The 24,046-nt window shown below is 39.1% G+C and overlaps 1 protein-coding gene across 1 annotated transcript; it reads right to left on the bottom strand.

Moving 5' to 3' along the window:
• Positions 1-9,156: 9,156 nt before the first annotated feature.
• LOC119916777 (calcitonin gene-related peptide type 1 receptor-like) lies at positions 9,157-22,985 on the bottom strand (the record flags this gene model as incomplete). Its single annotated transcript, XM_038736745.1, has 7 exons — positions 9,157-12,589; positions 16,584-16,625; positions 17,332-17,550; positions 17,734-17,800; positions 17,963-18,023; positions 18,880-19,033; positions 22,842-22,985. Coding segments are annotated over 7 exons (909 nt in total), but the record flags the coding sequence as incomplete, so codon positions are not given.
• Positions 22,986-24,046: the final 1,061 nt, after the last annotated feature.

The following is a 24,046-nucleotide window of genomic DNA, read 5'->3' as shown; positions in this document are numbered from 1 at the left end:
CACACACTAGAATGAAAGCTATTGTGTCCAACCTACGGTATATTCCCCTACAGTGTGCCTTGCTCCCCATAGCTACATAGGGCCTTCAAGGAGGGACATTAAAGGATAATTCCAGTTTATGTTGTAGTCTCAATCAGAGATCAGGGAACAGGGCGAGCCAATGAAGTCTGATGGGGCAACAAGAACTAGTGGTTGACCATACAGGTTGAAAACACGCAAACAGCAAAATCTTACAATAACTGAGAGGTAGAGCCCCAAGGGGATGATGACATAAAATGATAATTGTCGTCCTCCTTGAACTTGTACTAAAAGTTAGCATCACAGTTGAATCAGAAAGTTGGTTAATACACTGTGATGGATGTTTACAATGAGAAGTTTTGGTAATAATTTTACCATTCGCCTGGAATAGACCAATAGTTGTCAGTCCTGTCGTAGGTTTAAATATGCATGTGAGAAATGGTAATTTGACCAATATGAGAGAATGACTCAGAAATGTACTTGGGTGTGTTAGTATGTGAGAATGCACGGTATGCTTGTAGGTATGTGCACTCGGAGGACACTTTCTTGGGTGCACGGTGCTTTGTTGAGAGTGGATGGGTGCCCTGTGAGGTGGCCGCTGGATATATATGTAGATGTATATTTTTATGGATGTAATAAGTGGGAATGTGTTTAGGTATGTATGCATGTATGCTGATGTATAGATAGAGATACTGTGTATCTTTATTTTCTTTTGCCTTGTTTTGTAGTTTTATATGGAAAGATGTATTGTTTTTTGTGTATTGATGGTACAGGGTCTGTGAGGCCCATAGTCTCTGTGTCAATGGAAATAAGTTATCATTTAACTTTGTGTTATCCACATTTTCAATTAATAATATTTGCAGGAGTGTATGACCTGTGTTTTTTGATATGTTAGATAAATCGCATCAAATCGAAACAACAAGCCATCATTTTCTCTACTACATAATTTTGGCTAACCTGTCTGATAGTCTGACCGCCGGTGTTTTTTGCTCCTGTGATATTTCACCATTTAGTAGCTGTCCTGGATCTTTTGAACCTATCACACTGTCAACATCAACAGACTGGAAAATAGTGTTAGTTACATCAGATGATGGGCATCAGCTGTGTCATTCATGCTTTACATTAATTGGCTCATCCGTAGCTGCGTGGCTATCAGCTGACTAGTGATATCCATTCATACATATAAAGATGTACAGTGTGGTTTTTGTAACCCACAACCACAACCTCCTTCTTATGTGAATGGAGTTTTACGCCCTGCCAGACTCGTGTCATCCTTTTTTCTCACACTTGAAGCACTTTGAACAAGATGACCATCCGACCTCTTGATTGCCTCTTTTATGTGGAGTTCAGGATTGCCCATTTTTGATCTTGATGTTAATACTCCTGACTGTTTAGTTGTGTTCTCAGGGAATGGGCTTAAATGCAGCCCTGGCTAACTGAGCTGTGACAGGTCTCTGTGGAGCTCCCACATCCTGGACTCCCCAGGGATGATAGAAACTGCAGACAAAGGGCTCACAGACCCGCTTCAGATATATCATCCCATCCAGTCCCACTTGGGCCTCAGCCAGAATTATTTACATATTCAAATGAACCGAAGGATTTACTTTACATCGTGAACTCACTGAAGCAGATGCATTATGCATCTGTCTTGTGCATGTATTTGAATTTTCCCCAATTATTAAAATATGTGTACTGGTGACAGAAAAGCAACCATGTTTACTTTTGCCAAAGTCTGCTTCTTAGCCTCCCTCCCTTTGTTTCTTTGTCTTCCTCAAGCCATTTCTTCATCAGAATTGTAATTTATTATACTGTCAGGGTCCTCTGAGTGGATTGCTTGCATGCACACACACAGCCACACTACTTAGGCAAAACAAAAGAGAAGGATTTTAAAAATACAAGGATGGTCTGATCCTGCTCAACTCTCTGTCTCTGTCAGTTTGCATCCTCTTAACAGAATCCTGTCTCCAATGTCCATACTAATGCTTCACGTGCTGAGACTGCTCTGGGCACGTCTGGGCTCTGGGCATGTCTCAGTTTCATTTTTCATGTTTATTTGTGTGTATGGCACTCAGCGATGTTCATCTCCCACTTCAGCAGACATCTGAAGACCTTTGGAGTGAGACAGATTGGTGCTATCTGGGCTTGATTTAAGCTTGATAGGTGATATGGGTTGTGTACCAGCTAAGGTGCCACAGGCAGGTTTGAATGACAGTAAACAATGTCTTATCTGTGGGTGGAAAGTGGCTAGATGTCCCCTCCTAACCTGCTGCGGTATATTACCCTGAGGGGAAACGCACACTTCCTTTTAAGTGTGTGAATTACAGCCTGAGTACATGAAGTGCCTTGAAGTATCAGAGTGTGTGGGCGGTTTATGGTGAAGCAATTAGAGGATCTACTTGTGCTTAAAATGCATGAATGTTAATGAAAAGATAATCATCTTATTGGTCTAACTTCATATTTAGCATACAGACATCAACATGGTACTGATCTTCTCAGGTAACTCTTAGCAAGTAAGCAAATAAGTATATTTCTTAACTATTTGTCTTAACTACCATGCCTTTGGTGTGAGAGACCCGGGATCAAATCCACTGTGAAACACCAATGTGTCCCTGTGCAAGACACTTAACCCTAGTTGCTCCAGGGGTGTGCGACCTCTGACATATAGCAATTGTAAGTCGCTTTGGAGAAAAGCGTCAGATAAATGTAATGTAACATATTTATTTAATTGTCCATTCTTTACATTATATCTGTTATCACATTGACCAATAACTCAGTCTTGGCTATGAATATTTGATCTGGTGGTATTGTATTAAGATAGAAAATCTTAACCCATTAACACCCAACTTTAACTTGAACATGCTCCCTTCCAATATTAAAAAATGCATTAAAACATAGACCACCCCAGATCCCAGATACATGGGTGATAAATAATTTACAATGTACAAAATCTAATTCTTTTTTCATCCAAAAATGCTTTCTATAGCTAATATGAGTCTGAGTTAGCCAAGTCGAGTTACAGTCATTTTAGTACAAAGTTCCTTTCTAGTATTTCCACGAACAGTGTTTCAGTGCCGAGGAGGGTGAAGGGATACGTCCTGGCACTCGCATGTAGGATTGCTGCCCGGACAAAACACCAGCAATAAAACCCTACATGTACAAAGCTAACCACTCGATATGCCTTACTGAGAATGCTGATTATATTAGCTTTGTCTGAACTTGAATTAATTAGTGTAGCTTTTAAATTCATGCTCAGATCATTTATCTTCTCATGTCATATTAACCTATAGTCAGCGCCCTTTGCTTTCACACCACAAATGAACTACACCAAAGTTCAACTAGAAGCCGATCGAGACCCTAATTTTCAAGTGGAAGCACATGTAACCCAACTTTTTTCCAGACACCTCTCAAAGCTGTATCTCTTCTAACCTCACTTGCATTCACACTGCAGGGATAATAAAACAGAAATAAGTTAGTGGTTCTCCCGCTGTGCTGGGAACCCTCATAAAATGCTTTGAGTACCGTGGAAAATCCAAGCGTGCAGCCTTTGGATGGAAGGGAAACACTGGCTGCTAACCCAACGTTTAACGAGGCTCCGCGGTCCTTTAACTTTAAGCACTTTGGTTTTTCGGCTGTGTCGCTATAAGCTCTGTGTGTCAAAGAATTTCGACACTGGCGTGTATCCGTATGTCTGCACAGTAGATGTTGAAATTTGTGGCTCAGAGTTAATGGATGCTTGCATTTCAGCCACTGGGGATCAGAGGTTTTTGTAAGCTGACTGTGGCAATACCTTGGTGAACTTTTTTCCAGCCCAATTATTCAGTCTGGCTAAATGTTACACCCTGCTAGAATTTGATTGACAACATGGTCTAAGAGGGAAATCACCTTTTTGGATACACTCAACAGGAGGTGTGATTAAAGTTAACAGTGTCCTTCACTTTGATTTTACACATAATGTCTCTCAAAAACTCTCTTTCTAGACTCCCATTTAAAAGAAAAAATCATAAAAAGCTGTGTCCCTGGTTTGTGTAAATGTACGCTGATGTTTATATTTAACAGGCATTCCGCATTGCTGAGTAATCCCTCCTTTAAGACCATTTGAGGATAGAGAAAAACATGGAAGTGAATCAGACTATGAGCAATGTCAGCAAGGAATACATTTGTTAATGTGTTCAACACTCTGCCAATATACAAGCAGACAAACGAGCAAAAGTGTGCTGACGTGTTCTGCCTCCCTAGGATAGAGAAGATTGCGTTATTTGAGGAATTATTTTGACACTGTGAATAATTGCGTGCTGAAATAGCTGGCAGGAAGGAACCTACACAGAAACAAACAAACATCACAAAATAACACAGCAAACATGTGAGTCTGAGCACCAAATGAAGGAAGGGTGGAAATAAATTGTTGTTACATGGAAAGCCTCTCCACCGCCCCAGCATGTACTCTATCAAGGGCCCACATAATTAATAATTTGCCTCACAAATCCCATTAGTGTATAATGAGGGAACAAGTGCTATTAGTATGACATGAGTGAGACTGTTATCTCCTAAGATGTATTATAAGCCCTGCGCAGCCTCTGCTTTTGGGACAAACAAGATATAAAGGAAACCCTTCTTTTTGTGTTGATGCACTCGGAAGGTGATATCAACTCCACTGGCCTTGTGATTTCTATTCTGACTGAACAGATACGCTGTTTTTCTTCAGGGTTGCTTTTGAGACAGCATGACAGTAGTTTGGTGAGGTCAGAAGAAGAGTGACATGGCACATCTCAGTACCTGCAGATGAAATCTGCTTCAGTGCTGCTGTCGTCCCTGGAAGGTAAAAAAAAAAAGTCTATATACTTTCTGCAAATTCTCCTTGTTGCTCCTTCCTTCTCATTTTTGCAACTCTACAAATTACTGCCACTACATTGCCTCGGGTTTCTCCTCCCCCTGCTTCACTACAAAATAAGATGAATGTGGCGGTAAAAATCATCAAGTGGATCAGTGATCTGCTTTAGGGCATTGCTTTGGCACTTATGTTCAATATCAAAGGGTTTAAATCAAGAGGTCCTAGATAATTATCACACAGCGAGCATTGTCTTCCAGTAATACATCAAAGGGTTTGAAAACGCAAAGCTCATTTAAGATTATAATTTATGTGTTGCATTGTAATCCTGAATGACAAGTTATTTTATTAGGTAATCTCTACTCCTCTTTCCATGGACTTCTGGGGAATGCTAATTTCCTGATGAGGCAAACACCTTCAAGTGCAATTTAAAAATCCAATAAAAATCCTGATTGTTTTGGGCTTTGTGATTATATTGACTTGGCCTTTGAAATGTGGAATAGTGCTGTGAGCGCATCATGTTGAAAACAGCACAGATGACATGATGTTCTATGAAATTTGTGAGTTAATACTTCTGGGGATAATGTGTTAATCATGAACTAATGAGTGTAAAAACTGACTTTTTTTTCCCTCCTGCAAAATTATCCTGAAAAGCTTCTCTTTTATATTCTTCATCTTCTGCCCCGTTTTTGAGTGCAGTAAAATTCCATCACAACTCAAAAGTCCTATCTCTCGCGAGCAGAGCACAGAGACGGTGCTGCAGATTAGTCCCTGAGTGAGAAGAGATTTTGACGGTTTGATTTTCTTTGAGGCTGCAGCACTGAACACAGTAGGGGTTTGTTTCTCTCGTAATATGCTCAAAGTAATTTAGCTGGCATGGCGCAAACATACAGGCATACGCAGGCATGTATGCATCTGCACATTCATACATGAAAACTGTATCACACATATATACATACACACACACATATTTTGATCCAGGTCTTAGGACACATTTCCTGCCCTGTGATATATCAAACAAACAGAGAAACGGGCAAGAGCAACAACTGAAAGAAGTCAAGAAACATTTTGTGGTCAGCTACTCTGGGTCATCTTCACACATGACAAGACATTTAGCAGATGAAGTTGATATTTGCCTTGTCGGTTGGCCTGTTTTCCGGTCCACAGCTTTGATGATATATCTGATATGACTGAGATACCTCAACACCTTTTGGCTGGAATGCCATGATATTTGGTACACACGTTCATCGATCCTCAGAGGATGAAGCCTATTGAGTTTTCCTGCAGCGGTAGGCAAGTCTAGACAATTATTGGATGGATTTATATCAAATTTGGGAAACCTGTTTGCATGTTAACATGCTAAATTAAGATAGCAAACATTGTGAACATTGTACTGCACCTGCTAAACATATGTTAGCATTGTCTTTGTAAGCATGTCAGCATGCTGACATAAAAACTAGCTGGTTTATTACCACAGATGCTACAGAGATATGCACAGTATTGAGTATGTTATAGAGAGTATGTTACAGCGATTTTTTTTAAAGTTTAGTGAAAAATAGTTTCACATTAATGCTACAGTAGAAAGTGAAGTTACAGGCTATTGTGGGTAATCTGGTCAGGAGCACCTGAATACCCAAGCTAGAAGCTTTTGGTATTTACATATTCTGGCTTCATTCCTTTGTAATATTGTTAGGTTCATTACATCAGAATCCATTACTTTATGTCAGTTCTCCTCTTTTTTCCCCGTCTTTATTTTTCACAGTTGTGATACCATCTGAGATGTTTTTTCACCAATACTGTCTTTGTGTCACGGTCTGACCGTAACCAGTATACATGTGAGTGTTTTTGTGGTTTTTCTGCCTCTTTTCTGATGTGTGGTGTGGGTGTGGTCTCTCTCAGGCACCTGGCTCTCTGGCATAGCTGCTGACAATCTGCTAATCAAGCTCCTGTTGAAATACTCTGAGCTTCTGACAGTCAGCGCTAGATTGTTATATTCATTTCAGTGGTAACAAGCACGCAGTTAATTTTCAAGTAACTTCCAGTGAACTTTTTTGTCTTGTGAGTGAACCTTTTGTAACATGTTTTCTCCTTTTTGCTTCATTGCCTGGGATTCTCGTCTGCCACACCACCTGCCACACCACCTGCCACACCAAGGCGCCAGCAACAGGACCTTTTTGTTCAGCCACGCTCTCACCAACTCTCCACCACAACTCCACTATAACCCTCTGTGTAATCATTAAAATCCTTTTGTGAGCTTCAAGCTGCAAGTCTCTGTTCTTGAGTCCAAACCCACATTTAAAATAACACTTTGGCTGCCATTGTTTACTTACCACAGTCTTATGATGCTGTGCAAAATCAACAGTGAAAACTGTCACGGTATGGACAATCTAATGTAAATGAGCTACTTGGTTTTAATACAGTTAATTTTGCATGGAGATTCTTGATATATCTCAAAAGTTGTTATTCTTGACATCCCTTTAACATACATCACCAATATAGTTTAACTAATTGTTCTGTTAATTCATCTGCACACATTTTTAATCAAGCATGAGTAAGTAGTCTGTGCGCATAAATTACGAGTTATCTTTACAGGCCTCTGTATATATGGCATGCTTGTTAAACATGAGAATCTGTGGCCTCATAGCGACAATCTTTGGTCTGTCAGTGCTCCAGGCATGTTGACTCATGGACCGTGACTGTGAGCTGGGTTGGTACTGTGTGCTGTAGGGGTGAGAGCTGGGGTATACTGCAGCCAAGTAGAAATCCAGATGAGCTGCGATCACACGTGGATGAATGAAAATGGGGCAGCAGAATCTGTGTGTTACCAAACAGAGAAAAAACAATTCACAGAGTGAAACATGTCTGTTCTCCATTGTTCTTGTGCTTACTGCAGTGAGGCTCCGTTGTAATGAATCTCTGGCCTCGACAACTGGAATTATTCCAAACCGAAAGAGTGGTTCAGTCAGTAGAGTGCATGGACATGAATGTGCCTGGCGTAGAAGTGGGAAGGGAACAATAGTAATAGGAACAGTCAGGGTCGCAAGCTGCAGACATGATGGATCTAAGTGACCACAAAACATTCTTAACATACAGATGAAGATTTAGACATGGAACACTTTCACACACAAGATCGCTTTCACAGCCGAGTTGTGAGCACACGTGACATGTTTTTTTTATTTGCCCAGCGTACTGTGAGATTGTCGCTCACAGGGAACATTCACAAATGCCTGAAATAGCCAGCCGCTGACATTTTCCTGAAGTTTCCCATGCAAGCATGCTCTCAAGATGGAGGCAATTTATGGCTTCTTCCTCTAACTTTCTGCTTTATTCCATTGAATCTGCTGAAGAAAATCACGGGAGGGTCTATGACAACTATGGCGATATCACTCTTATTGTGTCTTCATTATTGCATAACTCCTCCATATTTGCCTTCATATGCAATGCAGTTTGCATATAATTTCAGACTTTGCATTTGATATTCTCATTTAAAGATTCCTTTTGATAAATTTGGTGTTATGCTGTCGGCAGGGGATGATATTAGAAGAACAACGAAACGGCTCCATACCCGTCTAACTTCATTATCAGAAGCAGGAGGACAGTACGTCTTCTTCTCTTGGCTGTACCATTAGGATTCAGCAGAGCCTGAAATTGCATATTATACAGTAGCTGCCTATAGAAATGCTGAAAAATATTCACATAAAGAGGAGAACTCAGCCTTGTTAGTGCGATAACAACCTTAATTTGTTGTGGGGTGTGAGCAGCTGTCCATCTTGGAGACAAGCTGTGTCAGTCGATTCTGTCCTGTTCCACACATCAGGTGCTGGTATGTGATTTGAATCTTTAGAATAAAAAAGGGACTGTACGGCACTGCCAAGCCCGAGGGATCACAAAGACACAAATGGAGTAAGACTTCCTTTGTTTTCCCCGCGCACTCATTATACAAAATCTCTCAACCCTGAAACATCGACAAGAATAGTTTTGCTGGCGAGGAAAATGTAGCTGAATCATCAGAGATTGTTGCAGAAATGCTTTAAAACAAAGTTTGTGTGGTTGGAAAAAGAAGCCATTTTACTTCCCATGTAATCCATAATCCTATTAAATCATTTAAAAAATGGAACAATGAAAAGTACCTTTTATCATGAAGTGGTGCAAATTGTCCATTTTCATCTAAATTCTTTTATCTTTTTTCTCCTTTGAAAACACCTGCTGCAGCTTGTTTCTGTAATTACTATTTTCTCACGAATAAAGAGCACTACAGGATCTTTTTTATGTCTATTCTTGTGCTGAATGGGTTTAAAAAAAACTCCAATCAATTTGGCTTTTACAAAATGCTTTTTTTTAATCAGCTTTGAGATGATGCCAGTCCGAGCTGAGAGGGGGGGGCAAGAGACAAACACAAGCCAAAATGAATGACAGGAATGTAACAAAAATAGCTGTCAGAGTATTTCACAGTGCAAAAATCTATAATATACTTACATGGGAATGAACATACAAAATATACACAATCTGTCTTCCCCTAAACCCAAAAGATTATTAATAATATGTCTTACAGTGTGCAGCACATCCAAGACAAATCATCGTCATACAGATGAAGAGGAAGATGAATTTTATACTAAAATAAATAACAAACTTTAAAAATTACACATGAGAACATCATAGGACGATGATGTCATTCTCTTACATTGATTGTCACTCTCCGTTCCTTCCTCATTCCTGGCTAGCAACAAAAAAGTAGTATTGCAGTAGGTCCAAATGTCTGTTTTAGCTTGTGCATCTGATGCATTATCCGTTGGCTAAACTTCAACTTTGCAGCTAGTAAAGAGCTGCATCCTTCACTTTGATAGCTTAATTGATTTGATTTGGTGACCTAATTCGACCAATTTGATGTTTTTACCTTGCAGAGGCGAGTGTTGAATTTTCTTCCCATTATATATTTTAAGGGGATTTTTGTTGTTGTCTGGTCCTATTTATCTGGTCATATTGCTATTGCATATCTATGGATGATAATTACAATTTAAACTTGTGTTTTCCAATCAACTTCTGATCGTTATTCTGTGTGACTAGATGGCACGTTTTGTCTTAGCTTCACATTCTAGGTGGAAATACATTTCAAACTGTATTTCATTATAATTCTGTCTCATGTCATGTCTCATATCTCTCACATGAATCTTGTTAAAAACTGTTCCAGTTGACAATGACAAGAAAACCTAGAAAATATCACATTCACTGGATATTGACACCGTAGCACCCATGTAGACAGAAAATCTGTATGAAATTATTCTAAAAGTCTGTTAATATTCTGTATTTTTATTTTTGTCAGGAAATCCCACAGAAAGACCAGTAAGTATAGTGTGTGTACCCAAATCCTGATATATCTTATTTCTCTGTGCCATAGAGCTCTGAGCCACACCATTGTACTGGGTGACACGTTCTTTCACGATGATGAACACACAGACGCTGTAATTTATTTTGAGTCACACACACTGCCCTGCTGCTGTAAATACTCACTAGAGCACCACATGTGTATTAATGCACAGCTGAAAATAGTCCCCAATAAATGTACTATTTACTCCTGTTTGAGTAAGAGTTTCTGAAATCTACAGCGGCCAGATGTTTTAGAAAATTGGCCTTTTCCAAAACAAAAAGTAGCTATATATTTTTTTAACCTGTTTTTAAAGATTGGGAATGACTCTGCTTGATTCTGAGACAGGAAGTAAAGTTGGAAAGCATTGAAAGATGCATTGTTGGTTTTGTCTTTTCATGGAATTTGTTAACAATAACAGAAATGCAGAGTATCCCCAGCCTTATCTTTCTAGATATTAGTTCTCTGACCTCTTCCCCTGTCACGTCAACATGGATGGGATTCCTGTTAAGTGGTCACCAAACAAATCACAGCAGTCTGATGCAGCTACAGGCTTATTGGCCATTGGCTACACGCTCTAGGATAATAAATGTTTTTCCCTGGCTGAATTTAAATGTTGTTTATCAGATGAGAAGTTTAGAAGCTTATTGAACATCTAAGTAACTTTTAAAGATAAATGCAAGACACAGAGTGTATCCAAAATGTCAGCAAATTCAATGTGCTCTTGTTTGGATTCACACTTAAATGCACTGTGGCCATCAAGACTTTTAACTTTCATCCTCCACATTCTTATGTCACAGTTATGACAAAGTAACAATAAAACCACAAAAGTAATCTAAATGTATTTAGGACAAAGAGTAGATTATTTGTTGTCGGCGCAAGATTGTGAACATGCCTTTAAGACTCTGCATACAGAATAAATGGGATCCTCTCATCATTTCATCTTTAGAGAGTCTTTCCTTTGCCCTGGATGCTCATTCATACAAAATGCTACAAAATTCATGAATAAATATGCATGAGGACAGAATATTACTTTTTCAAAAAACAAAACAAAACATAAGATAGATAAAAGGCACCATGAGCACAACAAAGGATGATTGTGAATAAAATCAGACAGTGCAGCTTCCTCGCTTCCGAGAAGCTGCCTGTTTGTCAGAATCATTGGCACAACTGAAACAACTCATGTGGCTGTTTAACCTCAATATAAAGTTGTTTTTTAAATTCATATATATTTTGTGTATTTAGCTTCTTTTTGCTTCTCAGCCCTGTAACGTTCGGCATCGGCACAAATACAGCAACTGCAAAAACAACAAAGCAGTCAGGAGTGCAGCATCACAGGACACACACTTAGCACGTACCTAGGAATTGGCAAGAATAAAATATTAATAGAAAACAAAAATAAAATCCTTTTAAAACATTTGAACACCTTTTTTTTAATGAAACATGGTGAACATACATTATGTACACAATTCCAGAGCTTCAAGCACAGAGGTTCTTTGAACGTTGACCTCTATCATGGCACATATGATCAGGTTTGTGAAATTTGTGTGTGCATGTGTGTGTGTGTGTGTTTTTGTGTCTGGACGCGATGCGCCCCTTCCTAGCTGTGACCAACATACAGTAGCCTACCCTTTGGTATAGGTGAGGAAGGATTGGTTTTTCTACTTTACCTTAAAAATCACCATCATGACACCATCAGAATCATCGTTCACCTCCACCTCATGTCAATCAGAACCAATATCACCATCACTGTCATATCCAGCAGCATTATCTCATACAGAAAACATTGCCTCCCTCGCTGTCGTCGCCGTCACAGTTATTTCTGTCTCCACATCTCAATCAGTGAGCGCGCGCTTGCAGTTTAGCAGCTTTAGGAAGTGACATGTGTCAAAAGCAGCTCTTGTCTCATGTCACAAGTTCTTGACATCAAATTTCTCAAAAAGCAGCTGCAACAGCAACGTAAAATAAATGAATGTCAGCCTTGTAGCTTGCCCATCTCTGTCCTAATGAGCTCCTTTACTCCCAGACCCGTACTATCGTCCTGGGCTGAAGCACCCAGCCTCTGAGATTTAATCACTGAGATCCGGCAAACCGGATTCATTTTCCTTTCTAACTGTTCTTCGGCTGGTCCCACCTCTTTCTCCTCGGTGTGAGTCAGTGGCTCAAGCGTATGTCTCTCCTGATTTTAATGCCACCAGTTCAGAGTCCTCTGTGTGGCGCCCGTTCAAGTGTTCGGTGTTACAGTCATGGTGGTACATGAAGGCGGGTACCTCGGTGATGGAGGTGGCTGTGTAGGACGTGGAGCGCATTGAGCAGTGGTCCTTTCGTCTCTGACCCCACTGGGTTTTATACTGCATCCACTGTCTCTTTAGAGCTGCCTGCACCTGGACGACACACAAACACACATGTAAAAGAGATGGTCCACTATCATGGTCAAAATCTTGGACATTGTTTTTTGAAGGTAATGCTTTGGCCCTAATGTGGGGATCAAGCGTGGTTATGGTTACCAGGGTATCTAAAAGTGGTATTTTAATTGCCTTTGTCATCTAAGTGCAAATACTGTCAAAGTTACACATTGCAAACATTTCTCTAAACTTTTTTTTCTGGTTTGCTTCACTGTTGCACTTTGACCACAAGATTATTCCACCAAACGTCCAAATTTCAATATGCAAGCAAAGCAGAGCCAGAGTAAGCACCGTCTCGTGACAACAATAATCCAACAGACGGTGATCTATACTGATGCGAGCGTGATTGCTGTAGCATATGTGGATCACTCAAATTTCAATCACATTCACAGATGGCAGTTACGACATGTAAACACCCAAGTCATATTTCCTGAAATGTGAAAGATGTAATCTGTACTGAGCTGTATGTTAAACGTTTCAACAATCATGTAATTCATATTCATTCTACCCTACATCTGTCATCTACACTGCTCATAGGGTGGACGAGGACCTTCCCCTCAGCCATTGGACAGAACACACAAGCACCAGGACTGATAAACTGGGCAATAATATGACCGTAGATACAACTGTTTACTATTTATTTCTTTACTTATATTTATTATTTGATTGTTTATATTTAGAGTGTCTTGCTTGTACTTTTTTTTAAATTCTTTGCTGCTGTGACATTGTGAATTCCTCTGTTGTGGGATTAATAAAGACATCTAAATTTAATTGAATTGAACTGAATTGCACTGGCTTCTGTTCACGGCCATTCAGAGATGTCAGGACAAATATTTACATTTTATCTGCAGCCGACTGTTTGAGGAATGTGCAACATTTTGCGCAGCTCCCACCACGATTATCCAAAAAGGGTACATGATTGTTACTTTTCTCTATTGCATGTTGACTGAAATGCCACTCTATCAGTCAGCAACAAAATCAAACAAAAAAAGAGTATGCTGCTTCTTTCTCTTCACTGCTCTGCAGAAATAAACTGATGAGAATATCCTACAACCCAAATAATTACACAACAGATTTACATGCAACCATTTTGATTCTGCCAAAGAGCAACTCACTGGGGACATCCACAATCATAATATTATCTTGGTCAGACCATTTCACCCAGTAATCACATTTATAAGCACATAAACCAATTCCATATTGTACCATCACAAACTCTATTATTATGCTGATGACATACTGAGTAAGTCACCCTTCATAATCCCTCTACTTAGTCCCTAATATGATCAGTGGTTATGGTGTTATATCAAGCAATTAATTAAAACTCTCAACTTTAAACTTCCAAATCAGAAAATAAAGAAATATCTTAAATATGGGACAAACTGAAAATGTTTTCAAAAACTCAAATTCTCCTGTAAGATGGTTACCCTTTCAGAAGTTTGGTAAACTTCACAATGACAACAACAAGCTCAAACTTTTTCGCCTCCAGAAGCCTAAATCCCGAGGAGAACGCAATGCTCCAAATTTGACACTCCCTCAGTTCACCTACATTACCAAAAAAAAGAGAAGATGAACAAAAGGAAAGCAACTCCTCATGGCTTCCTGCTGAGCATTCAATAACTAAAGAAATGTAACTTTAGGATGCATTATTCATAGACAAATGTTTAAAAAGATTTTAATATTCTAATTTATACCCCTTCTATTCTCACATCTGATACACTTACATTCCTTATGGTCCATAGCAAATTTTTGCACCAAGGACCCCTTGTTGGTAAATCCGGCCCAGCTTACAGTAGTAGCCAGCATGTTGATGATGGATGTGGGGCTTTAGGATGAATCTGTTATTTGTTTTGTCTGTAAGAAGTTATAAAATGTCACAATTTCCAGGAGCCCAAGGTCACATCTTCAAATAGCTTGTTTTGTCCAACCAACAGTCCAAAGACACGTGAAGAAGAAGAAGTGATATCAAACAAAGAAAAGTTTGACACATGTCCACAATCAATAATTAATTAATTTATTCCAATGAATTTATTAATCAAAAATGTCACTGACTCATTTTCTTTCTAATTACTTCAACATGTTGATTGACTGACCAAACAAAAACCAGAGTGTGTTCCTAAAAAAGGAAAGCAGAGCAACAGTCCTCTAGCAGTGCGTGTTAATCGTTGGATTCTGTAACACCCTAATGCTACTCTAATTACTGTGGGTGTATTAACACACAATGATCTAATGATGTAAATTATGACACTAATTGTTATAATGAGACAAAAGACCAGCCAGGGCTTACAGCTTCCATGTAGAACGTCTTGCTTCATGTCACAAATACAGCATGAAAGCTGTTTGTGTCACTGACCTAACTTCACAATGCAGCCATTGAAGAAACAAGGCAGGTCTGTGCAGTTTGGCCTTGAAATCAAAAAACTGAATTGAAACCAGCCCCAGAAACCCGTGTCCTGATTATGGGAGCTGAATTGGTCATTATGTGGGTGAAGCAAACAAACCCTCTCGTTCCCTTGTGACAGTTTGTGTGCTCATTGACCCTGCATCACCCAGAAAGTGGCCTCGCCCTTTAGACATGCTCTACACTCGCTTCTTCTACTGCATGTATTATTTACATCGTTTGAGAAGATGCTGTTGCGTTCTGGCTTCTCATTTATGCGCTAATACCTGATCAATTTATTAGGCTGCTTGTATAAAATGCAACTCCACAGTAGGTTGCTAGTTGCTGTGTTACAGAAACTTCACGCTGAATATTTAAATATGTTGCTCTGTCGGGGTTTTTTGCATCTGTGCCCTGTTTTCTTGGCAACTCATCTCAAGGAAAAATCTCAGCGTCACTGTCTCTTTTTAACAGATAATTTCCCTTTTTATTTGCTATATTTTACAAAGGTCTGTTAGTTTTAAGCATATACACATGTTTATTTGTAATTACCTGATGCAATTACCGAGGCATTTACATCACCAGTGAGTTTAACAACCCCAAAAAAATGCCTAATTTGACCTTACTACGTATCATTGGTGCTTTGAGCTTGAAAGTATCTACCACACAGTGAATCTGCGGAGGCAAAAACGTCATCATAAACCCCAGATCTGGGCTTTAATGGAAATCTACCTTATTCGTTCGGAGAAATGTTTGAACCAAGTTAAGGATGCTCTCAGTGAGACAGCTGCAGACAGACTTAAAAAGCCTGACAGTAGGACTTGAAAGGAGAGTCAATTTCCAGCTGGTCTTGGAAAACACACATTTATAAACTGTCTTACACTTCACCTGACTTGACCCTCCTGCTTTCACTGTCACAGCACTAGATTGGTCTCAGCAGAGACAAACAGCACAATGCTTTACAACCTGTTACAACTGGACTAATGACAGATGTAGATGTTACAACTATTTTACTTAAGTAGTCAATGCCAAAACCCAACTTTGAGTCTGTGCTTGGGTATCTTGTCAGGCACACATGTAAGATGTAAGAGATCTGACCTGTGAAAAACATAAATTAAAACATTTTGCCTGATAGAGTCTCATACCTTTGCCTAAAAGGCCAGTGTTATTTTGTCACATCAAAAATTTTACTTTTCCTGCAAATAATATTCTTAAAGGCATAGTTCAACATTTTGGGAATTACACACTTGTTTTATTGCTGACAGTTCCACGAGAGCATTTATCCCACTCTCATGACTGTCTGTTACATGTAAAGCCAGGAGATGGTAAGTTTAGCTCAGCATAAAGACTGACCACAGGGGAAGAAGCTAGCCTGTCTCTATTCAAAGTTGTTAATTAGTGGGGTTTAGAGGTGCTGTTAGAAATTTATACCTTTGGGCACAGCTAAGCTAAAATAACTGTCTCTTTGCACTTGTTTCATATTTAGCCTTCAGACATGACGGATGTTGAAGTCATCCTTTAACTCTACACAACATTGTGTAGTACTGTAGAGAAACCAAACTGCTAAAGTGTAAAGACATGAACAGTGCTTACCTCTCCGTTGAAGAAGCAGAATATTGTTGCCACCAGTAATCCCTGAAAAAGCAAAACATGTAGACATAATTAGCTCTTTTAAAGCAATGGAATTTAATTATCACCTTTTTTGCAGCGAGGTAGGACAGCAACTTCACAATCATTTAGAGTGCTTTTTGAAAAGAAAAGTGCAGAACAGAGAGTATCTGATGGCGCAACATAATGCCTAACTGGTAAGTGAATGAAGTGAAATTCCATGGCCTGCCTGCCTGTTGTTTAATTAAGTGCCTAACTGGTGGTCAAGTAAAGTAAATGGAGTGCCTAACTGGTTCTTTAAAGGGTAGATCAGCAGTGAATGACATCAATCAATCACAATAACCACAAGGCTGAAAACAAGGTTTATTTGTATGGAAACTTTCAAGCATGCCAAACGTCTAAATCTTGAGTCTGATCTGTGGGCATTGGCATATACGGGCTGTGTTCGGGATCATCATCATCATGCATGCATACTGACAATTTGGGACAAAAACATAAACATTGCTATTAAGTATAATTTTCAGTATTAAAGGTCCATTGAGTACAATGCATACGTAGATACTTTTCTCTTTAATCAACCAGAGGTGCAGAACACTTCGACCCACAGGAGCAGTGAAGCAGCACTTTTTTGCTTCTCAGTTCACTTTTGAATTACCCTTGAATTGAACTCCTACCTGTTACAAAAATAGACATTTCAGTAAATTCAGTGCCTTGCTGTCAGGTCAGTGCCTACCTGGTAGTGCATGAGTATGTGCATGATGTACTCGTAGACCTCCCCAGCTAGCCTGTTTTCTGGCCTCCAGGGGAAAATGACAAACTGTATTCCCAGTAGGGGCACCAGGATCAGCGTGGCTCTCACTGCCTTCATGTACATGTTGGACTCGGCCCGGTGTGTGTCTCTCAACTTGGTCACCAGCACTCTTATAATATTTAGTAAAAAGAAGAGGTTCACCTGCAGAAAGTAAAAAAAATATATAAAACAAATAAAGTAGCCATTTTTCTTTTCTTCTCATCTTTTACATTTTAAGAGCCAAAACTGCTACCAAAATAACAAACCAATTATCTTTTTTTTTTTTACTTTTAGATCCAAGCATTTCTTTTTTACTGTCTTGAAACAGTGGATTAGCAGACTTACAAGAAGAGCAGCCACGATAGGACCATGGACTGCATAGAGCAGATGGGTTTCCACACTCATCCAACAGCTACAGAAGGAAAAACATATCAGTCAGTGCTGTCTGCTGCCCAAAATACACATAGTCACACACATACAAAAACATGCACACTCTCGCTCACTGCTGCACACAGTCGAGCACGTATGTAAACATCTCCTGTTTATTTGCAGAAGTTTCTGGAACATTACTCACTTGTCATCGAAGTACGTTTTCCTTGCCACGGCGTGGATGGATGCGGGCACTAGAGGAAAGCCTTGGAAAGCAAAAAGATGGTGGCCATATGAGGTCTTGAGTGAGTTTAGTGAAATTCATTTGTCTTTTGTGCAACAGTAAAAGTGTGGTTAGCTTGGTCAGTTGTTTTGTTGGTCTTAGACCTCCTCATCAAATACATTTTTACTTTGCAAATCTCTGCATATATTTTTGGAAAAGCTGATTCTCATTCCACAAACTTTCCTATTGTAATTTTATTGCTCCAACCCTAAAAACAACACTGCATGTTTAATTTCTTGTAACAATCCTGTCTAATTTGAAATTGAAATACCCACTAGAGGCTGGGCTCAGTCTGCTTTTTACTTTTCGTGTGGATATAAACACATTAATCCATGTATCCAGGTCCATTTTCCGTCACCATTGAGACCCTGCACCATATTGGTCACAGATGGACCTGACTAACTGGCCGTCCTAAACACACACACACACACACACACACACACGCGCGCGCACACACACACACACACACGGTAAAAACAGGCCTCATGTTTAATAATGACCATCCATTTAGCTCCATCGCTTACTTGTTTGACAGACTGCACCCATTATTCCTTTTTTGAACGAGGTGATAAACAGGACAGCATTAAGCAATAAGCGATAGGACTGCCAATAAAGCTGTCAGCATGTCCAGGGTTACATACTGTACGAAGATCGGGTGGATACGAGTAAATTGTGGTTGCTAGATTCTGTCTCATCTTATTGTACTGCTTTCTGATGAGTTTTCAAGCTGTGACAATGTCCATTGTCCAGTGAGGGCATAGAAAAATAAGTCTTTACAGATATACTAAAAGAGGAAAAACACCGCAAATAGTGTTCAAATCAAATGTAGACACACTCACCCCAGCCCAGGAGGTAGTACCAGTGCAGATGCTGCTCCTCTGCAAACACAGCCACCACGATAAGCGTGTGCAGGTAGATGCCTTCACAGAGCATCCAAAAATAATTGCAGCCCAGCATGTACATGTGGAAGAAGTGCAACACTTTACAGCCAACCTGCAGAGAGAGACAAAACAGGAATATCTATTATGTTACGTTTTTGACTTTCTTTATTAAAATATATCTATTACCACAATTTAATTTACACACTCCTGACATCATCTCAGCTGGACACATCCAAAAAATATGTTATAGTTTGTTTTCCACAAAAAATCAGTAGCCAGTATTACTCCTTGCAGACAGACAGAATGTATATTTGTACCTTATATAGTGCTATGCAGTTTTCTATTCATGCATTCAGCATAGTACGACAACATGACAATATGACAACATGTCACATTATGTCCCTTTGATTGAATCATTACTGTAATTTCTTGAAAGAGATGACTTTGATGACATGACATATCGTTATGCCAATCTTACTGTATCTAAGCACAGTCTACTGATGCTATAATTATCAAGACACTTATGGATGCGGCATAAGATGTAATTCTGTTAATGATTGCTACACACAAGTTCTAATGAACCTGATTGTTCTGGCGTATTTTCTGAAAATCCCAAATTCACTCTTAAAAATAATTTTTCTTCCACAAAAGTTAATAGCAAGTTAATTTCACATTTTCTTATGCATGCCTTTGGTAACTTTGAGACTCATTGTTTCATTTCTTGGGAAATGTGTTAAGGAGACGTGTTTTTGGACGTTTGCTTAATCGGCAAGCTCCTTAGCCAATCACGTCAGCTGTGTTGGCTGCTGCTTGCTTGTCCCAACTCAGATGGCTTCCTTCCCCTGTGCCCAAATTATTGGCTCAAATAAAAGCCAAGATGGCTGCAAATGGTAAAACCAAATTTGGAATCTAGAAACTTATGGGTATCAAATTGTGACAATACATACATGTTTCCCATCAGTATGTGGTACATCTCAACAAGTACAATATTATACTATAAAGCACAAGATGATACTGTATAGTTTTACAAAAAACATTTAGTTAAATAAGCTTTTTTCATGTTTTGCTGATTCTGCTTACTACTGGTTGTTGTTGTTGCAGGTGGTTTCAAATCAAGTTCCCAAACAGTTGATAAAGGTGTCCCACAAGGCTCAATATCAGGCCCCCTGACATTTACTCTATATATAAATAATATGTATAGAGTGCCAACTGTACATTGTCCTTTTTTATGTTGACGATACCCCAAACCAGACTTTTTATTCATTTCCTCTCTTGTTAATCGTGCTAAACCCCCAAAAGACACAATGTTGGCACATCACAAGCACACAAACTCTTAATGTTCCTACTCTGATCCAGGCTCTCAATAGAAATCTAATCGATACAGTACAGCATTAACATTACTTAAGAGGAATTTTGTTAACAAATCCTACAAAAAAGTCCTACAAAACTCATGTTGACAATGCAATCAAAAATAAAAATTCTGAATTGGATTCTTATACAGGAACATACGTTGTTTCTCCTTTCAAAACAGAAAAATGCAATTGATTTGTATTCTGAAAAAAACACCAATGAATTTATTGCTTTCACTGAAACACATACCGTACATGGAGAACATAACCAGAACAAACCTTTGCATGAAAATATTTTTTTCAAATATCCACATCAAGGTTTCTGGTTCGCCGTCCTGTGTTAAAAGAGCATGCTTGCCGCCACAATATAATTCAAAGATGCTGGCATTGCTATTAACTGCTGCTGTCAGGGGTCTTCTTAGCTCAAAACACACAACAGTCATTCACTTTTAAACTTTTAGCCATATGTCTCTCCTCACTTTCCTACATTCCCTTTCCACTTGAGCAATCTCCACTATTACAGACATGGACTTGTATCATTATGAGATAGGTGACTCACTTTTCACTCATTCACAACTGTTTTGCATTGCATCTAACCAAGGTTTGTGTAAAGTTACCGACAATGGTCTGGTTTACAAATCAAGCTGCTATAGATCATGTAGATGTTTCTCATGTTTTCAGCCTCCTCCCTGGTTTGACATAAGCTTTGGGGATTCACTCCCCCACACTGTTGGCAGGCCAAACCAGACTCTGCATCACCACACCAGAGAGAATAATGTTTTCTCTGTGAGAGCGAATCTTCACCATGATCCACCGTTCCTAAATCACCAGTTCAGAAAACAGGCTCATAAGTCTCACTATGGCAGCGGTAAATTTCTAAAATGTTTCCCAACAGACACCCCAACCACTGGTGCTTGTGATTACTTTGCTACTCCCCCTTGAAAAGCAGGGCCACGTGACAAATTGTGTTTTGACATGTAGCGTCGAGTTAGCACAACTTGACAGTTCTATGGCAGAAAGTAACAGATTCAACACAAACCTTCTTAACATATGGCGAGGACGAGAGACTTGAAAGCGAGCCATTGTGCAAAAATATATATTTCCTCACACTGATGATGATGGCTGTCATTTCTGGCTGCTTTCTTGGATACGTTCAGAGACGGGATGTGATTAAAGACGGCAGTCAGGATGAGCCAGAGAGATTTGGTGAATGCATGAAATGCAGCAGCAGCAGGATGCTGAATCAAACCCAAGGCCAGCTGAAGTCTCCACTGTCTCCTGGATGTTTCTAGTACTTTGTTGGGCCAGAGATACTCTAGCTGAAAGCAGGCTGAGGCTAATTGGATTGTAAGCACTGTGAGCCAACTTCCACAATCCTATCTCTTGTTTTTGTATTGCACTTTGATCATCTGAAGTTCTCTTTTCTAATTTAGTTTTTGCACATTAACATTTTCAGAGGATGAAGAATTTGGATTTTTTTAGTAGCAAGCAATATTCTGACAGTTTTTCATTAACTTGGACTTGCCTGAGTGTGTTTAAATGTAAACAGTTCTACATAAAAGGAAAAATATGATAAATCTTTTTTGTTTTGGAGTTGGAAGAACTGCAACAACTTTTAAGACGCACCAGGCACTGAGTTAATAGGCATTCATTATTTTTATTTCCAAAAAGGAGTGGTTCTTGAAAAGTAACACACAAATTTATGTTCAGGCCTGATAGTAAGGCATTCCTACCAGACAGGTTTATCATCTCTACCAAAGCAGACCTCAGGGTTTCAAAGAATTCACATAATGCATTCAGTGAAAGCTCTGACAGGAGAATGTGGAAGAGAACAAAAACTGTCAGTTGACTGTGTAACACTGCCAACATATGGCTCAATGAGATGAAATACTAATTAGGATTTTTAAAAAGTCTTGTGCAACTTTAAAAAAAAATTATGAGCAACTCCATTTAAATTTAGCTCCCTCGCAAATTATTTTTAAAAAGTTCATAGAAAATGTTATTTCTTGCTTTTTTTTATTTGACTTAGCATAAATTATGAATGTATTTGCTTCTCATTTCGGAACAGAACAGACACTTTTTAGCCATGCTAGGATTTGGCTCCACCAGACTAAAATTTCTGACAAATTCTGGACTATAAAATTTTGTAAAGTCAGTCATGTTTAAATTAAATTAAATGTAGTACTTTTGATACAATAACTTTTCCTCTAGTGCCATTATCAGGTCAAAATTTTAATTTGTTCCACATTTTGATTTACCATTGGCCAAATACCTGCAAAATTAATGACATTCACCTCACACTTAGCTGTAATTGTGTTTTGTGCTAATAAGCGAATGTTAGCATACTCAAATGCAAACCTAAGATGGTGAACACAGTAAACAAAGTTAAAACCCACTAAACATCAGCATGTTAGCAATTATATTATGAGCATCTTAGCAGCTAGCATGACTGTGACTAGTCTTGTTTCACTTAAAAAAACAGATATGTTGTGTTTCCATTCCATATGGCAGTGCGGACAGTAACACTTGTGGTCCTCCTGGTGGTAAATATTCAACAGAGGACGTACTCACCGGGTTTCTGCCCACCACTTCAGGATTATTGACCACTGCTACGAGGTAGATGATGGTGAGGGCTGAATTGAGCACATACGAGCAGAAGAGGTTCTTGTGCAGAGTGATCCTTTGGCAGCTCAGACTCCTGTGTGAAGAGAGATGCTATCATTGAGTTTGTGAGATGCAGGCATGCCAGGAAATGATGTGATAATAAAAAACAAAATAAAAAACACCCAAAGGTGGGAGTAAAGTCTCTGGTGACGTACAAAAACACGACATTAAACAAGACACAAAACGCAATGCAAAAATGACAAAAAGAACTCATGACAGGCAGGCTAATCATTTAATGAAGTAGTCAGATGTTGCTGTAGTCAAATAAAATATCAAATACTTTCATCTCAGAAAATTTTTGTAGCTGGTAAAGAGATCCCTGGGATCTCAGCTGGATTGCCTCTAAATTCTCTGTACTGAACTGTACATGCTAGAAACGCTGTTAAATAATGCATTATGGACCCCAAGGGTGTATCCTCATTACCTCAGCTGGCCACCCAGAATTAATAGCACAAAGAAATTCTTGACAGGCAAAGTGAAAATAACTATTACAATAAGAATTGTTACGAGCCATTGATAACCAGAAGCTTTATTGTTGGTAATGGTTAAATAATGTTTTAATTAAATGTACTGTAGCTCACAGAGTAAATAAAAGCTTGCACCAATTATATTTTATAATATAAATAATAAAGCCTCCTATAAATAAGTCCTCAACATGCAGTTTAAGAAGTTATCCTTCCATTGCTCATACCAATTTTGTCTTTGTCAAGTCATAAAAACCCCAGAAACCCATGAAAAACAGGAAGAGCGCTAAATTTCCTCAAGCCCAAGACAAAACAGCATATACAACTGCACGTTCTCTTATTCAGAGGCTATGGCCATCTTCAGCAGAAAAACACTCTCACTTTTAGCTACAGTCATAAAAGGAAATGCAGGAGCTGCTTATACACAGGTTTTTCATCTAAAAGGGGATGTCAAAACACAGGTTGAATCCTTATGGCAGTGTTTTTTGGACTGTCACAGGTCCTAATGGCTACAGGTTGCCTGGTCAACCACCTCTGGTTTTCCACAATAAGCTGGAGTATTTTTATGTGGGAATCCTGACAGTGTTGTAAATAACAGAGTAGCGCAGCTGTACACCATCACATACCACTGTAAGCTTCACATCTGGA

Source organism: Micropterus salmoides, unplaced genomic scaffold (genome assembly GCF_014851395.1).
Source record: "Micropterus salmoides isolate LMB-PRFRI ecotype aquatic unplaced genomic scaffold, ASM1485139v1 Ms_hic_scaffold_2173, whole genome shotgun sequence".
In the NCBI taxonomy this organism is placed as follows: domain Eukaryota; kingdom Metazoa; phylum Chordata; class Actinopteri; order Centrarchiformes; family Centrarchidae; genus Micropterus; species Micropterus salmoides.
Note: the sequence above shows the minus strand (reverse complement) of the source record. Positions and strands in the feature narration are given on the sequence as shown.